Below are 19452 nucleotides of genomic sequence, written 5' to 3' on the forward strand. Positions count from 1 at the left end.
TGAAGGCTGTGGTAAAGTCCACAAACGCTAAGTACAAACGGCCCTTTTTTGCTCGTGTATATTTACCTATAAAGATAGATAAATTTAAACTTTGCTCTAAAGGGCCTAGGCCTTCTCGAAAGCCATACTGTAAGTCAGAAATTACCTGTTTGTCTTCTGCCCAGTCTTGCAGACGTTCCAGAACCACACGTCCTGCCACCTTTATCATTGAATCAAGTAAAGAGATCGGCCTATAACACCCCGGGTCATGGCGGTCCCCCTTCGTAAAAATTGGAATGATAATAGATTCTACCCAGGTTTTTGGTATCGATGTCCTAAGACTAGCATTTATAACTTGTGTTATTATGGGGCCCCAAAGTGACATGTTAGATTTAAATAGGTCGACAGGCACTCCATCTGGAGCTGGGGCCTTGCCCCCTAGGCTATGACTAAGGGCTCTGAGCACTTCATCCAGGGTAACCTGCTACTCTATCTTATCAAGCTGAGCTGGAGGAGTTACGGGTGATTGAGAATCTAAGTTTTCTTGCCCGTTATACACCTTGGAGAAATGATTGACCCAAACATCCTCAGATATCATGATCTCAATAAATGGGCCATCTCCCTCTTGTAAGAAGGGAGCCTTTACTGCTCTGCAAAATCCCACACTATCTTTGTGTAAGACCGCTGTGTGGAGTGTTTCCCAAGCTTCCTGCAGAAGGATACATTTCCTATCCAAGATGGCCTGCATATACTCCACCCGGCCCGTCTAACCCCATTGGGGGATCTAGGTTGCCTATGCAACTCGTGTTTCAAATTTGAGTGGGCTTGGGTGCACTTTCTGTCAAACCACCCATGTTCTTTGCGCTTGTTGCGATGTTTAGTAGTTAGTAGACTCCTAACCTCATTACCTATAGCAACAAATGAATAAACAATGCTAAAAGAAGAAGATATCTCACACAAACAGTTATCAAAAGCCAATTTGCAGTTCTTAATTAATTTCATGACCAACTCGTCGGGACCACCTTAAGACCACCGTATGGCGTAACCATTTACACTGCTCATTTAAAAGTTGCCTAGCACTAGGTAATTTTTTTTACCTTCCCATTTCTAAGAGGACGCAACGTAACCTCAAAACAATAGCGGGAAGTGGTCGCTCATTGCCTTGTCCCCGACGGTAAAAGAAAACACCCTCTGTGCGAACGTACATGAAACTAGGATAACATCAATGGTAGATGTTAACCCCCTGCCATTAAAAGTACTAGGCATGGGTATACGGGGAGTTAGAAAATCATTTACAATGCCAAAATCTATGTGAATGTAAACAAGTGCACAGTACAAAACTGATACATTTGATGACAGAAATATTATGCATATTACTCAAAAAGGAAGCTGTCAGTGGGCAAGGGGTTAAAATCAGAAAGAGGATAGTGACCGGCTTGATTTGAGTTTTAAAATCTAGAAAAAATCGGTGTGATATGGTAGAAGTGTATTTCTCAATGAAGTAGTCCATGAGCAGAGAGTATGTCCTAAATATTTAGGACATTCTCTCTGGCCATGGACAACTCTACGCCAAGTTGAAATCAAGACAATGAAGGAAGAGGATTATGGTCTTGAGGTCTAGGTATGTACAGAAGAGTCCGCATGCCTACAGATGATTTTGGTTGAAATTCAGCAGATACAGCAAGGGAAGTGGTAGATTTCACTCCTCTTTGGTAGAATCATCTCCTACTTGGTGTAAGAGGCCTGGGTTTTCACTTCTGCTGTCCTTTTCTCAGCTTGGTGAGCCATTGTCTTTGCATAAATATATACTGGCCTTTCTGAAGTGGATAGATTCTACACAGAGTGCAGGCTGGCCAACAAAGTATTGTATAATACCAGTGAGAAGAATTTCTATTTGTGTTGTGGATAATCCAATAGCTTCTTCCCTTGACCATGTATTTTTATGTTCGAGGCATATGGGCTGCAGATGGTACATTTATGAATAGATCGCCATCTGGTGTTGGGCTCGGATGATTGCACTTGTTTTTCTTCTGGAGAAGTCTTTGTCGTCATAGATGACTCCTCCTCTTGGTGTTAGTGCGCATGGGCATCGGCTCCATCCTTAGATTGTTTTTTTCCGCCATCGGGTTCGGATGAGGATCGAAGCGCTCCGGACCGACTTCGATAAAGAAGGTTATATTCGGCGCGTAACCCTTTCCAATTCGACGGTATTGTTATCGAACGCGACTTCACTTCCATACCGACGCGTTTCGAAGGACGACGACTACGAGAAACTCGAAGTAGTCCAGCCCGGGGTCCATGGAAAGGACTCCATTCAAAAAATGTCCAACGTGTGGTGCTAAGTTCCCACACAAGGACCTACACGAGGTGTGCAACCTCTGCTTGTCCCCTGAACACGAATCCAGGGACTGTGAGGCCTGTGCAGCGTTCTCTTCAAAATCGACGATTAGAAACCGTCGAGCCCGAAGACACGAGGTATCGAGAATGCAGTCACAAGCAATCCCGGAGCTGTTCGAGGACCAGCACCCAGAAGAGGAGGAAGAAGAGGCCGACGAGGCGGGGTCTGAAGTGGACGAGTCCGACGTCGAGGAAATCGACGTCCAACAAACCGTGAGTGACGACGTCCCTTTACCAAAGAACAGACCCCGCACGGTGTCGACCCCGCCCTCGAGCCCAGTCAGACAACCGAAAAAAGTTTCCGACGCCCCGCCTTCGAGCCCGGCAACGAAACCGAAACCGAAACACTCGGTCTCCCATCATGGTGGTTCCGATAAACTGACCACATCGACACCGAAGCTCCAAGTCAAGGAAAGCTCGAAGTCGAAGCAGTCCATGTCGACACCGAAACACGTTTCGACGTCGAAAACACCCTCGACACCAAGGACATCTTCGATACCGAAGACATCGGATCCGAATAAAATCTCGGTGCCGAAATTACAAATGGACAATCAGAAGAAAAAACACCTTTCGGAACCGAAAACTGCGGTACCGACACAGGAATACAAGACAGATCCTAAACAAAAGACTCTGTTTATCGATCCAAGAACTGGCAAGGTAGTCACAGAACTACCTAAAAAGAGGAAGAATGAACATTCGGACGACAAAACTCATCCGAAGAAGAGAACAATGGGGACAAATACAACTCCTCCCCCTTCTCCAAAACCTAGACACACACCATCTTCTCCTCTTCCTCACAATAGACCAAATATTCCTCCCACACGACCATCTACACCTACAACAGATGTAGAGAGTGACACAGGGGAGGGGGAACATCCTGGGGATGATGAAGACACAATCCCAGAGGAGGCAGACCCATGGGAAGAGTACAATGTAGGGTCAGATAACGATAACGACCCTGAAATGTATCCTTCAAAACCTTCACCTCCTGATGATAATACTGGGTTTGCGCAACTCATTAATAGAGCAGCAACATATCACAAGGTAGAACTACATGCAGAACCTCAAATAGAGGATTTCTTATTAGAAACACTACCTACTGCACAAAGAACATCAGGAACACTACCAATGCTTAAGGGCCTTCTCAGTCATACATCAGAGATATTCAAAGACCCAGTGAGGGCTAGGGTACTGAACCCAAGAATCGATAAAAAATATAGGGCAGCTCCAAAAGACCCAATATACATTAAAGGGCAAATTCCTCTAGACTCACTAGTGGTCACAAACGCTCGTAAGAGAGCAAACTCTTTATCTACAGGAGAAGCTCCACCTCCTGACAAAGAGTCTAAGCTAATAGATGCTTCTGGCAAGAGAGTAGCATCTCAAGCGGCAAACAGCTGGCGCATAGCTAATACGCAAGCACTACTTGCAAGGTACGACAGAGCGCATTATGATGAATTAGAAAAACTCATCACACATCTCCCTAAAGAACATCAAAAGAGGGCAGATCAACTCATACAAGAAGGGAAGTTAATTACTAACACTTCCATAAAGTGCGCCCTAGACGCAGCAGACACTGCGGCAAGATCTACAAACACAAGCATCATGTTAAGGAGACATGCATGGCTCAGGGTATCAGGGTTCAAACAAGAGGTACAAACATCGTTACTGAACCAACCTTTTGATGGAAAAACACTTTTCGGCACAGGGACAGATGAGGCCTTAGAAAATATGAAAAAGGATACGGAAACGGCTAAATCAATGGGAGCATTGCAACAGCCGACACAAAGAGGTTCCTTTCGTAGGTCCACCTATAGAGGAGGATCCAAAAATACAGGTACAAGCCAGCAACAAACCTCTTTTACACCTACATCACCCAGAGGTAATTCTAGAGGTAGTTACAGAGGTAACAACAACAAGGGTAGAGGTCGCGGAAACAACAACAACCGCAACTCTCCAACCCCAAAGCAGTGACTTCATACAGCTCCCCCCAGACCATATAACACCGGTCGGGGGACGCCTATCACAGTTCCTACCTGTCTGGGAAAACATCACATCAGACAGGTGGGTGAGACAAATTATCCAACATGGTTATTGCCTGGAACTCACATCTACCCCACCAAACATCCCCCCCAAACAGCGTCCAATGAAACAAGATCACCTGACACTGTTAAAGCAGGAAGTACTATCCCTGCTAGGAAAGCATGCCATAGAGAAGGTTCCACAGCACCAACAAGGAACAGGAGTATACTCCCTATACTTCCTAATTCCCAAAAAGGATGGGTCTCTAAGACCAATACTGGACCTAAGACCTCTCAACGCATACATAAATTCGGAACATTTTCACATGGTCACGCTCCAACAGGTACTTCCTTTACTGAAGAAAGGGGACTTTCTTTCTACACTGGATCTAAAAGACGCTTACTTTCATATCCCAATTCACAAAGCCCACAGGAAATACCTCAGGTTTGTGGTAGAAGGACAACATTATCAGTTCAAAGTCCTTCCGTTTGGTGTCACAACGGCACCAAGGGTGTTCACAAAATGCCTGGCAGTGGTGGCAGCTCACCTAAGAAGACAACAAATACATGTCTTCCCATACTTGGACGACTGGCTAATAAAGGCCAAGTCACAAGAGGAATGTCTTCAAAACACAGAAAAGACAATTCAGCTACTACACCAGCAAGGGTTCACGGTGAACTACACAAAGTCACACCTACAACCAAGCAAGGTTCAACAATATCTGGGGGCTACTATAGACACAGAAAAAGCCAAAGTATACCCCAATCCAGTCAGGATCCAAACAATGCTTACAATCATTCAAAGATTCCAGCCACAACACTCACTACCAGCAAGAGTGTTCATGCAGCTATTAGGGATGATGTCATCCTGCATACTGCTAATACCATATGCCAAACTACAAATGCGTCCGCTACAAGAATGCTTAGCGACACAGTGGAATCAGGCTCAAGGATAGATTACAGATCTGGTGTTGGTAGACGACCGCACACACCGCTCTCTGAAGTGGTGTAACACAACAAACATTGCCAAGGGGCGGTCGTTCCTAGAACCAGTTCCACAGGTGACAATAACAGCGGACGCATCGCTCACAGGATGGGGAGCACATATGGAGAAATACACAGTACAAGGAAGGTGGAGTGTGCAGGAAAAAAGACTGCACATCAATTACCTAGAACTACTAGCGGTGTTTCTAGCATTGAAAGCCTTCCAAATACATGTTACCAACAAAGCAGTCCTGATCAGAACAGACAACATGACAGCAATGTATTATATTCAAAAACAGGGGGGGACGCACTCTCTCCAACTATCCAGACTAGCACAGGAAATCTGGAGATGGGCCATTCCTCAAAACATCTATCTGTTAGCCGAACACCTACCAGGAGTCCAAAACCAGATAGCAGACATCTTAAGCAGACAGTCGGAACAAATACACGAATGGGAACTGCACCAACAAATACTGCAGCCATTCTTCCAAAGATGGGGACAGCCAGAGATAGACCTCTTTGCCACTCATCAGAACGCAAAATGCCAAAGCTTCGCGTCCAGGTACCCGCACCACCTGTCGCAGGGCAATGCGTTATGGATAAATTGGTCCAACAAATTTGCATACGCTTTTCCCCCTCTCCCACTAATCCCATTAGTGGTCAGAAAACTACAACAACACTCAATGACCATGATACTAGTAGCACCCACGTGGGCAAGACAACCGTGGTTCACCACGCTCCTGCAACTCTCCCAAGTGCCACATCAAAAGCTACGAATTCTACCCATGCACCTTACACAGAACCATGGAGAAATAATGCACCCAGATCCCACACAACTGAACCTAGCGATCTGGCTCCTGAAATCCTAGAATTTGGGTACTTAGATCTACCCCCAAACTGCATGGAGATAATTAAACAAGCGAGACGTCCCACCACCAGAGCATGCTATGCAGCTAAGTGGAAGAGGTTTGCTATACACTGTGCTAATAACAATATCAACCCTCTGGACGTATCAACAAAGGAGATTATTTGCTACTTATTACACTTACAGCAATGTAATCTAGCGTACACATCTATAAGGGTACACCTAGCAGCTATAGCAGCGTACCTACAAAACAGGCAGCACATATCACTGTTCAGAGTACCAGCGATAAAAGCCTTCATGGAAGGCCTTAAAAGAGTCATTCCACCAAGATTACCACCTTCCCCAGTCTGGAACCTCAACGTAGTACTCACCAGACTAATGGGGCCACCTTTCGAACCTATGCATAGGTGCGAAATACAATTCCTTACATGGAAGGTGGCTTTCCTTATAGCCATTACCTCACTCAGGAGAGTAAGTTAATTACAGGCATTGACAATACAAGAACCATTCCTACAGTTACACCAGAATAAAGTGGTTCTTAGAACAAACCCAAAGTTCTTGCCTAAAGTAATTTCAGCATTTCACATCAACCAGCCAGTGGAACTACCAGTCTTCTTTCCAAAGCCACAGACGGTAGCAGAAAGGGCTCTACATACACTAGATGTCAAAAGAGCCATTTTGTACTACATAGAAAGAACACAAAACTTCAGGAAAACTAAACAACTATTTGTAGCATTTTCTCCAACACATAAGGGCAATCCTATCTCTAAAGCAGGCATCGCTAGATGGATTGTAAGATGTATACAAATATGTTACATTAAAGCAAAGAGAACATTAACTGTTCCTCCTAGAGCTCATTCTACACGAAAACTAGGAGCATCTATGGCATTCTTAGGGAACATTCCCCTAGATGACATATGTAGAGCAGCAACTTGGTCTACACCACATACATTCACAAAGCACTACTGTGTTGATGTACAGGCTGCACAACAAGCCAGAGTGGGCCAAGCTGTATTAAAAACTCTATTTCAAACAGTTGCGACAGACACTGGTGACCACCGCTAGGGAGGTAACTGCTGTACAATCTATTCATAAATGTACCATCTGCAGCCCATATGCCTCGAACGGAATATGCTACTTACCAGTATGCATCTGTTCTTGGCATAGAGGGCTGCAGAGTGGTACATGCCCTCCCTGCCTCCCCGGAAACCTGTGTCTGTCCCAACATTATCTTATTTAGATACACTTACATGGGCATATCTTTATGTATTACTACACTACTCCATCTAACCCTACTATGGCAAAACAATCTAAGGATGGAGCCGATGCCCATGCGCACTAACACCAAGAGGAGGAGTCATCTATGACGACAAAGACTTCTCCAGAAGAAAAACAAGTGCAATCATCCGAGCCCAACACCAGATGGCGATCTATTCATAAATGTACCACTCTGCAGCCCTCTATGCCAAGAACAGATGCATACTGGTAAGTAGCATATTCCTTACATCACAGCTGTGCGATTCTAGAAGTCATTACAAGTCCAGCTGATCATACCGTTCAGTAACTTATGCCCAGCGGAATTCCAAAAATTGTTTTTGATCTGTTCATCTGCCTATATCCCACAGGTTTGAGACCCCCATCAGTTTGGTGCTTGATTGAGCCTTTATCTTTGTTTGACCATAAGCCTTTCAAACCTCTGACCTTCTGTATTTTTTTTAACTGATGAACTAGAAGAACATGTTCTTCGTGATCATAAAGTCTATCCGCTGGGTAGTTAGCAAGTATTTGATGCTATTGGAAAAATATACTTCTACATGCAGTGTTCTATTAAGATAGTTCCTACTTCTCATTGCTATTTGATTTTTCCATGTTGTCAACTCCTTGAAGTTCTATATTTTGATTGTTAATTATTTACAAGTAAATTGACTCTTTCCAAAGACAGTCACCAGTCGCTTTCCTATCCCTGGAGGAAAGTTTCTAAAACTTCTGTTGCTCATTGAGTAGCATTCTAGAGTGTTATTCTATATTGTGGCTCCTCCTTTTTCTGGGATTAATGCTCAAATGGTTAGTCTTAAAATCGCATTAGTTGTTTTCCAATCTAGTTCAGCTAAATCTCTCTCTTTCTGTAAGTATCCTGTATAGCACACCGTATGCCAGTCTTTAGTTTTTTTTTCACAACTGTGTTTATTAAATGTTTAGGCAGATCATATGTACAGTTCTCCATAGTCAGGAGGACACTGTCAGTGGTCAACATACAACAGAATGCATGAACAGCCTAAACGTTCAACTGGCCCCCCTCCCACACCCCTTCCCCCCGCCAACAACCCCAAAAGCCCCCACTACCCACCCCTTATCCCACCCTAGCCCGGTGCATGTGATCACTATCAGCTGCAGTATACAGTTTAAAGCAAAATAGGCGTCCTGGAGCCACCTAGGCCCCGAGGTCACTACCGGTAGGCAGTCCATCATCCAGGTCAATGGGAGGCTCCAAGGTCAACTCCCTGTAGTCCGCCCACCGCTTCCAGATCTTATAATGTTTTCGGGGGCAGCCCCTGGCCTCAAACACTGGCAATTCCAATCCCATAAGAAAATCCAAGCCCGCCCTCCAGGCGCTAAGTGGGGGGGCGCGGTCGCTCTTCCACGCCCTTGCCAAATCCCGCTTGGCCACAACTAGGCCCAGCAGAAGGAGGTGACGCTTATAAATGTTACCACCCACTTGATCCAGGATATGCAAAAGACCCAGTCTGGGCGTACGAGGAAGGTCCCACCCCAGCACCTCTGACAAGCAATTCCATACTCCATTCCAGAACCGGGTCAGACCCACACACGACCACACAGTATGCAACAGTGTACCTCTCTCAGTCCCACAACGCAGGCATTCTGGGGTAGCGATGAGGCCAGCCTTCCACAGTCTCTCTCTGGTGTAATAGGCCCTATGCAGGTATTTGAACTGTATAAACCGGAGTCTCACCGCTATTGCAGCCCCACGGGGGGACTCCAGGGCCTCCCTCCAGTCATCCTCATCCAAAGGGCCAATATCCGTCTCCCAGGAGGCCTTCAACGACAGGAGGGAAGAGGAGCAATGAGTGACTAGCGTTTGGTAAATTTTGGAGACTTTTTTATCCCCCAGGTCACCCATGAAAAGCTTAGCCTCCACGGGGCTAAACTCAGGAAGTCGGTCCAGCCCCACCAGACTCGGTGCAAGAGCATGACGAAGCTGTAGGTATTAAAAAAATTGGGTCTTGGGCATGTCAAATTCGGCGCTGAGGGCTTGAAAGGATTTGAGAGTAGTCCCAGTAAGAACATGGCCAAGTGACGAGATCCCAATGGAGTCCCAGCCACCAAACCCCGGCAGCGAGGCTAGTGCAGGGAGCTGTCCATTGTTCCAAAGTGGAGTTTCCGCCGTCAGCCGACCCCACCAGCCCATGCGGCGCAGCACCTGTCTCCAAATCATGAAGACCACCTGAGTAGCCTGCGGCAGTTTCCTCCGCTGCCCGGCCGAGTACAACAGTGTATGAAGCGTGGCATCCCCCATCAGAAGATGTTCCAGGGCGTATGCCGGGTCACTGTGTCCGCCGTACCACCACTCATTCAGAACCAACAAATGGGAGGCTTGATAGTAGGATAGAATGTCCGATGTAGCGAGACCTCCACAGTACGTGGACAAGAAACACGTCCGCAGCGCCACTCTGGAAGCACCCCCCGCCCATAGAAAACGACCCAGCACTGAATTTACTCGATGGAACCATTGCGGGTCGACCCTATGTGGATGGTTCTGCAGTTGGTACAGGAGTCTAGGAAGGGCGACCATTTTGAAGATTGCGGACCTGCCATAGATATTAAGAGGCATGCGAGACCAAGTTTTGACGTCCGATTGGACCTTGTCCCAAACCGGCTGCACGTTGCGCTCCCATGCAATTGCAGCAGACTCAGATAGGAAAACTCCCAGATATTTTAGACCACCGACCGCCACCTGTAGAGCCGAGGCCCAAGAGAATGCCTCGGACTTTCCACCCAGTACCCACAGAGTCGATTTGCGCGGGTTGAGGAAGAGTCCTGAAACGTCTCGAAAAATACGCATTATTTCCAAGATTCGAGGGCCAGAGCGATTAAGGTCGGTCATAAAGAAGAGGACATCGTCCGCGTACAGCGCGATCCTGTCCGAGAGTCCCGCTCCCCACACAAAGCCACGAAGCTGCGCATCAATGCGCACCCACGCGGCCAGCGGTTCCATGACCAATGCAAAGAGGTAAGGGGATAGGGGGCATCCCTGTCGGGTCCCCCTAGCGACCGGGAACCTCTCCGATATAGCTCCTGAAATACGCACCGAGGCGGTGATGTCCGTGTATAACAGCCTGACGTACGAGACAAAAACCGGACCCAGGTTGAGGCGCGGCAAAAGGGCGAAGAGGTAAGTCCAGCTGACCGAGTCGAACGCCCTGTCAATGTCTGCCAGTAGTAGCGCTGCCTGTTCTCCAGTCGCTCCCATCGCGTCTACCGCCACCTGCGCACGTCTGATATTGTGTCTTGTCGCTCTACCCGGCATAAAGCCCGCTTGATCCAGGTGGACCAAGTCCGCTACATACGGGAGGAGGCGGTTCGCCAACGCTTTGTCCAACAATTTGGCTTCAAAGTTGATTAAATATATGGGGCGATACGACTCGTGTCTGTCGGGAGGCCTGCCTGGCTTCTGGAAGACTACGATTTCAGCCTGACGCCAGTCCGCCGGTAAGCTACCACGTTCCCGCGCTGCCTCCAACGCCCGCCTATAGTGCGGTCCCAGCTGCAGGTGGAATTTCTTGTAGAATTCACTGGGAAATCCGCTCGGTCCGGGCGCCTTACCAGTGTTGAGTTGTCCCAACGCATCACGCAGTTCCTCCGCCGTCAAGGGAAGGTCTAGGGCTGTCCTGGCTTCATCTGATATCGCACGGGGGGGAAGGTCAGCGATGAACTTGTCAATTGCCTCCGGCGGGAGATTGTCCCGAGGGGCGTATTGTACCGCATAGTAGCCAGCAAAGCTCGCCGCAAGGGCAGCCGGATCCGCTATGGCAGTCCCCTCTCCATCCGTGAGGCCCGGTAGAGTAATCGGCTGCAGAGTTTGTTGACACAGTCTATGGAGCATGGTGCAGGACTTGTAGCCCCACTGGTAAACCCTGCTCCGTGTGGCCAGCCAGGCTTGTCGAGCCTCGTCCAGTAAGACCGAGGCGTAGGATTGCTGCGCCTGCAGGAGCAGTCTTAGCGCTACACCGTCACCGTCCTCCCGACACCGATTCTCCAATACCCCCACTCTAGCCGCAGCCGCCACTGTGGCCTCTCGGCGACTTCGACGGGCAGCAGCACACCAAGCTATGTCGACGCCCCTCAATGTGGGCTTCATGGCCTCCCAGACCGTCACCCCCTTCTGTCAGGTTCTCCTGCCAGTAGTGGGCAATCGCTCCGCGCATGTGTTTCGTATAATCTGCCTGCTGGAGATGCCACGAGGACATCCGCCACCGGAATGGCTGGTGCGACTTGTGCAGTTCAATCCGTACTACGACCGGGGAGTGGTCAGACAGCCCCCGAGGCTGAATCGCGGCCTGCTTCACCCTGTCGAGAAAGGCCCCTGGTACAAACACACAGTCCAGCCGGGAGAAGGAGCCATGCACAGCAGACACATACGTGTACTCACGCGTCCTGACATGCAAATGTCTCCAGGTATCCACCCAGCCCAACCCATCAATCATCGCTTTTAAACGTGTAGGGGAGGTTGTCACCGCGGTCCCCTGCAGCCTCTTTCGGTCCAGGCACACATCCACCGCATCGTTCCAGTCGCCACCTATCACAGCCAAGGAGTCTGGGATCTCGGCCCACAATTCAAATAGGCGCTCTGCCAGGGACCATTGTAGAGGAGGGGGGGGCATACACACTGCCAAATACCACTGGCTCCGTACCAATCATACCCTTAACAAACACATACCGACCTTGGGGATCGAGCCAGTGACGCTCGTGGGTATATGACAGTCGACGATGAATAAGGATGGCCACCCCCCTCGAGCCCCTGGAAAACCCTGCATGAAACACCTGGGTATATCCAAAGCGCTGTAAGCTCAGTACCTTCGTTCCCAACATATGCGTTTCCTGCAATAGCATGACATCAGCTGAGTCCCTCTTACCCCAGCGCAACACCGCCCCACGCTTAATTTTGTCCAACATCCCCCTTACATTCCAACTTAAGATTCGCATAGAGCCACTAGCGAGTGCCTTCTTCGGGAGATCAACCATAGTCTCGATGGGAAAGTCTCTGAAAACCCCAGGACCCAGCCCAGGAACCCAGTACCATGTATGTCACTGTAGCAAAAATCACGTGCATCCCTTTCAAAACACCCCCTACCCCGCCATCCCTTCCCGCTAACACTGCCCCCCCAACTGCCCAACTCCCGTCTCCCCCCCCCACCCCTATACCTCATGAAACACTGAAGTATCTGTCGCGGCATGGGGAGCTCCGGGCCCAAAACAGAGTGCCCAAAGCCACCCATACCAATGGATCCCACTACACCCCCCAACTAACGGGACCTTCCCTTAGGGCCGCCCCCCTAACGTGAGAGGACTGGGCCGCCCATGGGTCAGTACCCCGAGCCCCATTGAACCACAATTGTCCCGTAGCTCGAGTAGAGCGAGGGCCAGTCTTTAGTTTTGCCACAGCAAGAAATGTATTTGCTTGATCCCTACAAGGCTTCAACTTGTATCCTGATATCAATGCAATTTATTTTTAGGATTTATATAAAATGTACTCAACGCAAATAGGTAGCCGATCATGGGGAAAGAATACCAACACAATAAGTACAAAACCCACTGAGAATAATATACAGTGGGATAGACATTAAGTCAAACATCTCTCTGGGTAAGAATTACTTACTATAGTAAATCTATGCCATGGACCATCCTCTAGTCACCAACCCAACATCTCTTCTCTCAAGTGTACGCTTTCAAGTCATCCTGATAAATGGAAAGGAACATAACTGGAAAGGAAATGTCTGAGCAGGTGCATTGGTAGGTCAGGGATGGTGCTGCGTGTAGCCTACGGGTTGTTAGATATATTTCCCTGCATAGCAGGTGGTTCTTATGTCATATCATCCAAAGGGTATCCTACCTGTAGGAGGAAAAGATTTAATGGTCTAAGAGTACAAATAGTTTGGCTTGATTACTTGCCACAGTTGTAGCTTTGAATGATTAATCAATATTGTCTTCCAAAAGGGGACCATGGCCTCCCATTATTAAAGCTTGAACAGGTCAGTGAAAAAAACATATAGCCCAAGTGAATAGTAAGGTATGTCCTCCTTGTCTTGAAACAGATGTACCCACTTACCTTATCGGTTTCACTCTAAGCTATAATTTAAGTTTAAGAGACAGATTTTGAGGCTGATATTTGCATGATTTTTCTTTTGCAGGTTCCATATCTTAATAAGGTGGGCACAGCGTATCTCGGCACTGAGCCACAGACTGAGGATGCTACAGTAACCAGGAAACTGAGGGAAGCTGGTGCAGTAATTATCGGTCTGTCAAACATGCACGAACTGGGCACTGGAACCACAGGCTGCAATCCTAATAGGTAGGGTGCCTCCTAGGCATGACCACTGCCATGTGAGCATGGGATACCAAATCATTGTTCTACAACAAATTCTCCAAACCTAACTGTTAGAAAACATGAGGTGTGTCTTCAAAAGTGGATTGGTCCTGTAGTGCCAAGTCTCTGATTATTGGTCTGCCAAAAATGTAATTTATATTCCTTTCTCTGAAGCCAAGATGCCTTTTCTGGCACACAGGTTGACTTAAACATTCAAAAAATAAAAAGATGGGGAGGAGCCTAGCTCGCGACCGAGATGGCCGCGTTTTAGCTCGGCTCCGTCCAGCCGCCTGTTTATCTTCATTTATCCTGTATTGCTCCTGCCCCGGGAAGCCCTCCTTGCTGTGTTTCGGTACTCCGGTCACTTAGCGGACACTTACCCGTTGCTCCGGTGATCCTGAGTGCTGTCGATCCTGTGCAGCGATTCCGCTCGGAGCCTCCGGGGCGGTCTGGCCGGGCCTCCTTGCGACGCTGGGCCGTGACGGAACATGATGGTCGGCCCTTGCTGGCGCTGTGGAGCTGGACGCGGAGGCTGATGTGCGAATTGGCCGGCTGTGCCCTTTGGTGAACCCGACTGGCCTGGGCCCAGAGGTACGAACGCTGCCCCTCGCAGGAGAGCCTACTCAATTGTCCGGCTGGGTCCCCCTTCTGTTCCCCGGCCCGGCCATTTTGAATTTTTCCGCCCGGGCTCGGAGAACGGGGCCGGCGGCACGGGGGGACCGACGGACGTCCTTCTTCTGGTTGCTCTCCTTCCTGCCTTGGGGCGCCCTGCCGCAGTCCGGCTGACCTCCTTTTGCTCTGGTGTTACCCCGGCCGGGGTCCCCGATGACCGAGGACTTGCTGGGCTCTTAAGATGGCGGCCGGCCCTGGGATTCTTTGCCGGGCCCGGGCGAGCACTGGGGGCCCGCCGCATGGCCCGGATGTCGGATCTTGTACAGAGTTTCCTGCGCTTCGAGTTATCCTGGAAGTACTGAACTCCTGGCGGACTGCCGTGGCGGCGTCTGTCTCCACTGTGGGGGCGGACCCTCATTTGGAACAGTGCGGGCCCCCGTCATCGGATTTGGCCTCCTCGTTGATGATCGCGGCTGATGTGCTCCTGGACTCTGTGCCCCCGGCGGGGACCGCATCCTTGGCTCGGAGAGTCTCCGACGCCCCTCGTTGTCCTGTCTGGCTGCCTCGGCCACTGGGCTACGGTCCGCTTGTATCCTGGCCTGGCCTCGACGATCCTTCCAGTCTTTCTTCGCGTCGACTCCCCGACCGAGAAGCATGTGCCGGCCCGGCTGGGCTTGCCTCGTTCGAACTGTCCTTGGAACTCTGTCTGCGATACGACTGTTGTACTGTGTCTTTCCTGGATCTTCAATATCTTCTTTCAAGTTTCTTCTTTGGACTGCCGCGGACTTTTCTCCTGTGCCCTGTGTCCCTCACCGTTTGCTCTTTGTTTGTTCGGATGGTTACAACCTTGGACAAAAGCGGACAGGGCTGAAACGACTTTTATAAGCGGTAGTCAGGTTTCTTTTGTTATGTGACTGACAAGTGCTGTTGTTATGTTCGTATGACTTTATGGGACTCCTGAAACTTATCCTAATATCGTTAACTTCCCGTGGGCTATATTCCTCCCTTGTGGCAGGTGGCGGGATGGAAGCAGTTGATACTGATTTTTCGCCCTCCCCCGTGTGCGTTGTTCCTTCCCTTCCCCTGCCCCTTCCCTTTTGTCTTTGTTTCTACCCTGTTCCTTTTCTTCTATATTTCGGGTTCTATTTAGGGCGACAGGCACGCTGCTGGGGGGTAGGCCGTAGCCCTCTGCAGGGGTGTAGGGAGGGCTTGTGGGGTGGGTGGGAGGGTCTGTTGTTGTTTTTGGAGGGGTCTTCTCTCTCCTCCTTTTTTTCTCCCTATTTGGTTCTATGGCCCTTGTGTATCCCCTTTTTCGGGGCTCTGTATCGCCGTCTGTCCCCCGGGTGTCTTTCTGGTATATTTTTCCGGTACTACAAAGATGGTGATTTGTTATGTCTGTCTTCCTATTTTGTGGTCGAATTTGTACCGGAATTTTGTTTTTCCTGCTTTGTCACCTGGGGGCGGGTGGATGGGTTAGGGTCCCTTCCTTTTCCTTTTCCCCCTTTTTTCCCTCCCCCCTCCCCCCTTTTGTGGGGTTTTCTTCTCTTTGGGGGTGCGTCTCGTATTGTTTTGGTATTTGGGTCCTTTATTGTGCTGATCGGTGGGACGGGTGGTGGCTGCGGTGGGCGGGCAGTGGATTGTGTGCGCAATTGCCTTTCCTTCTACCCGTTGTTTTGCCCGGTACTTATTGGTATACCTTTGTCGTCTTTGTTTCTCCTGTGTTTTTTAAGATCGCTGTGTTGCTGCCCGCCGCGACCCCGCCCCTCCGGCTTTGTTATGGCCCGCCAGGCTCCTGACCTCCCAAACCCGTTCTTTAAAAAGAAAACTACCTTTCTAATTGTTTGCTCCTGAGACTGCTCTAAGATGCTTGTTCTTTCCCCTGATTTATTGCTTTTGTATGCTGTGATACCTGATGTATGTCTCCTACTATTTTTGCTATGTGGTGGCCAGCCCTGGTGGGTTGTAGGCCCGTATTTGTGAGCTTTCTCTGTTCAATAAAGGTTTTCGGAAAAAAAAAAAAAAAAAAAAAAAACATAAAAAGATGGAATCAGATCTATTAGTTGTGCAACACCTCATGTCCCATCTACATCCACAATAATCAATATTGACTGCTCACATTATATGTAGGAACAAGAGTGAACTCCTGCTTCTGGGGTAAGGATTTCCAAAGTGACTGCTTTGTAATATTTTGTACTTTTACATTCGAAATGTGAAAACTCAGTAGTGAGGTAGGACATTGTGTACGCAGCTTGCCGTACACCATCGGTGTGGCGGGCTTTTTGAAACATAATTATTTGCTATAACCAGAGCAAATGGGCTATAGACCAGCCCATGGTACGTAGGCAGCGTTATCATGGCAACAGACAAACTAAACATGAGGGTTGATGGTGGCCAGGAAGCAGTCTTGATCCTATTGGATTGATCGGCTGCATTTGACACCGTCAACCATCAAGTCCTAATCAACAGATTAAAGTAGATGGGAGCAGGGGGTGCCTTCCTGAATTGAACTGATTCCTACCTACCTGGGAGATGTCAAGCAATATCCCTCCCCCATTTCAGTATTTAAGTCAGAGGTAAAATAAATATTTTATGGGATACAACAAGGATCAGCTTTACGCCCCATTCTTTCTAATGCTTTCCATACACTGAAACGCTCTTTGCAGCTGTGATTAATGGCCAATGCCATAATGTATGCAACCTTTTCTGTCACCCAATTCAATCCTGATTCCTCTTCAGAAAAAATCCTTTGCTCCCAGCTGTCACTCTTTGAGTGCCAGCAGAATGCGTATACTTTTAATAATGAGTTGGCCGTTGCTTGCCCGAACATTGTGCTATATGCTAACTGTCGCTCTTTGTTATTTATGTATTTATTTTTGGTAAGTGCTGCACCTGTAGTTTGTATATGGGGAGAGGATGTAGCCTTACGGCTAGAGTGGTTAACGTTGAAGCTGGGAAACCGAGTTTGAGTCTTGGCAACGACGCTTAACATCCTGTGATTCTGGTCAAATCACTTAATCTCCCCGTGCCTAACAAGAATTAATGTGTCCGTCTGTAACAAAACTGGTGCTATGTAAAGCGCTCTGATACCCCATAGCTTCGGGTCTAGTTTGCGCTATATAAAACTCTAAAAATAAAAAAATATTTAAAAAGTATATTGGTAACCATGTTATCTCCTGCCACACATTTATGTATCCCCCATTACCAAGTTCTGTAATGTATCAAGGGCCCCCTGGTGAGGATAGAAAAATCCTGGGTCAGGGAAATAAATTCAAATGCAAAGGTATCAACCCATGTCTATTCACAAAGGACAAAAAACACTGGCTATTCAAAGACAACAATTTGTGCACAAACTATAACACAAGAAAAACTGAAATGATATAGAAATGTTTTTTAATTAAATACGTTATTAAAAAATAGTTTAGATACATGAGTCACGTGTACATGATAAGTTGATATATAAAAAAAAATTGTGTTACTTATAAAGATAAAAACATTAGGCGTGGCTGTAGTCTGTCTACGCGTTTCGACACGTCGTGGTGTCTTCTTCAGGACATTGATTTATTGCAGCCAAATTTTCATAATACAAAGGGTGAACTCTAAATTTCTTATACTTTTGTATTCCCTGTAGTCTCAAGATTAAAAACCCAGTCGATATGGGTAGGGCCTGGTGTGACTTCTTTTTGTGTTTTTCAGTCTTTACAGTAACAGAAACGGAGAGTGGGGCACCTTATATAACTCTTTGTTTCGGTATGTGAAAAACCTTCTTTTATGGATTTCACTGCATACTTCCCATTCTCCGTTTTTGAAAAGATGCAGCCAGTCTTTTTCTTAAACACCACTGTTCGTCAGCAAACGGTATTTCTACTTCACGTTTGTTAAAATATTAGTGTTGAGAAGAAATGTTCAGGGCGCCATGCTGGCTCCGGATATTTCTCCTTTTATATATGAGCATGACAAGTATATGGATGATGACTTCTTCAAATGTCCCTCTCGCGGTGTAGTCGGGTATTGTTTTTTGATGTCTAGCTGTCAAAACCCAGTGATTGTGCACGTCGAATAACAGGGACACTTGTCGAGCGGCGGGTTTAAGAAATTTAAGAGGGTTGGACAGTAATAAATTAACACTGTCTCAGAAATATGTTTAGTTTCCTCTGCTCTCTCATTTCTCTCGTGTACTGGCTGATTCGAAAAACGTGTGGGCGTTTAAGAAAAAGACTGGCTGCATCTTTTCAAAAACGGAGAATGGGAAGTATGCAGTGAAATCCATAAAAGAAGGTTTTTCACATACCGAAACAGAGAGTTATATAAGGTGCCCCACTCTCCGTTTCTGTTACTGTAAAGACTGAAAAACACAAAAAGAAGTCACACCAGGCCCTACCCATATCGACTGGGTTTTTAATCTTGAGACTACAGGGAATACAAAAGTATAAGAAATTTAGAGTTCACCCTTTGTATTATGAAAATTTGGCTGCAATAAATCAATGTCCTGAAGAAGACACCACGACGTGTCGAAACGCGTAGACAGACTACAGCCACGCCTAATGTTTTTATCTTTATAACTAACAAATTTTTTTTTTTATATATCAACTTATCATGTACACGTGACTCATGTATCTAAACTATTTTTTAATAACGTATTTAATTAAAAAACATTTCTATATCATTTCAGTTTTTCTTGTGTTATAGTTTGTGCACAAATTGTTGTCTTTGAATAGCCAGTGTTTTTTGTCCTTTGTGAATAGACCTGGGTTAATACCTTTGCATTTGAATCTATCCCCCATTACCAAGGCCATTTACTTCCTGTACTCTAATCATGTGTCATTTCTGACCAGTATTGTACTGTGCGCTATCTAATGTGCTAAGTCACCAGTCCAAGCACGGCTGTCCTTTGCCTAGTGTTCTCACAACCTTCCTTGTACGTGGATCTGAAGCCCGATTGGGTGGGGTTTGCATCTCATAAAGTAATAAATAAACATAAAAATGTCAGGATA

General features: G+C 47.4%; 1 protein-coding gene across 1 annotated transcript in view; it reads left to right on the forward strand.

Moving 5' to 3' along the window:
- LOC144772413 (uncharacterized) overlaps positions 1-19452 on the forward strand; it is a 277094-nt gene that overhangs the window by 142295 nt on the left and 115347 nt on the right. Inside the window, exon 8 of the mRNA XM_078656706.1 lies at positions 13674-13834. Within this exon, the coding sequence (XP_078512832.1) occupies positions 13674-13834 (161 nt within the window). The remainder of the gene's footprint in view (positions 1-13673; positions 13835-19452) is intronic.

This window comes from Lissotriton helveticus, chromosome 8 (genome assembly GCF_964261635.1).
Source record: "Lissotriton helveticus chromosome 8, aLisHel1.1, whole genome shotgun sequence".
In the NCBI taxonomy this organism is placed as follows: domain Eukaryota; kingdom Metazoa; phylum Chordata; class Amphibia; order Caudata; family Salamandridae; genus Lissotriton; species Lissotriton helveticus.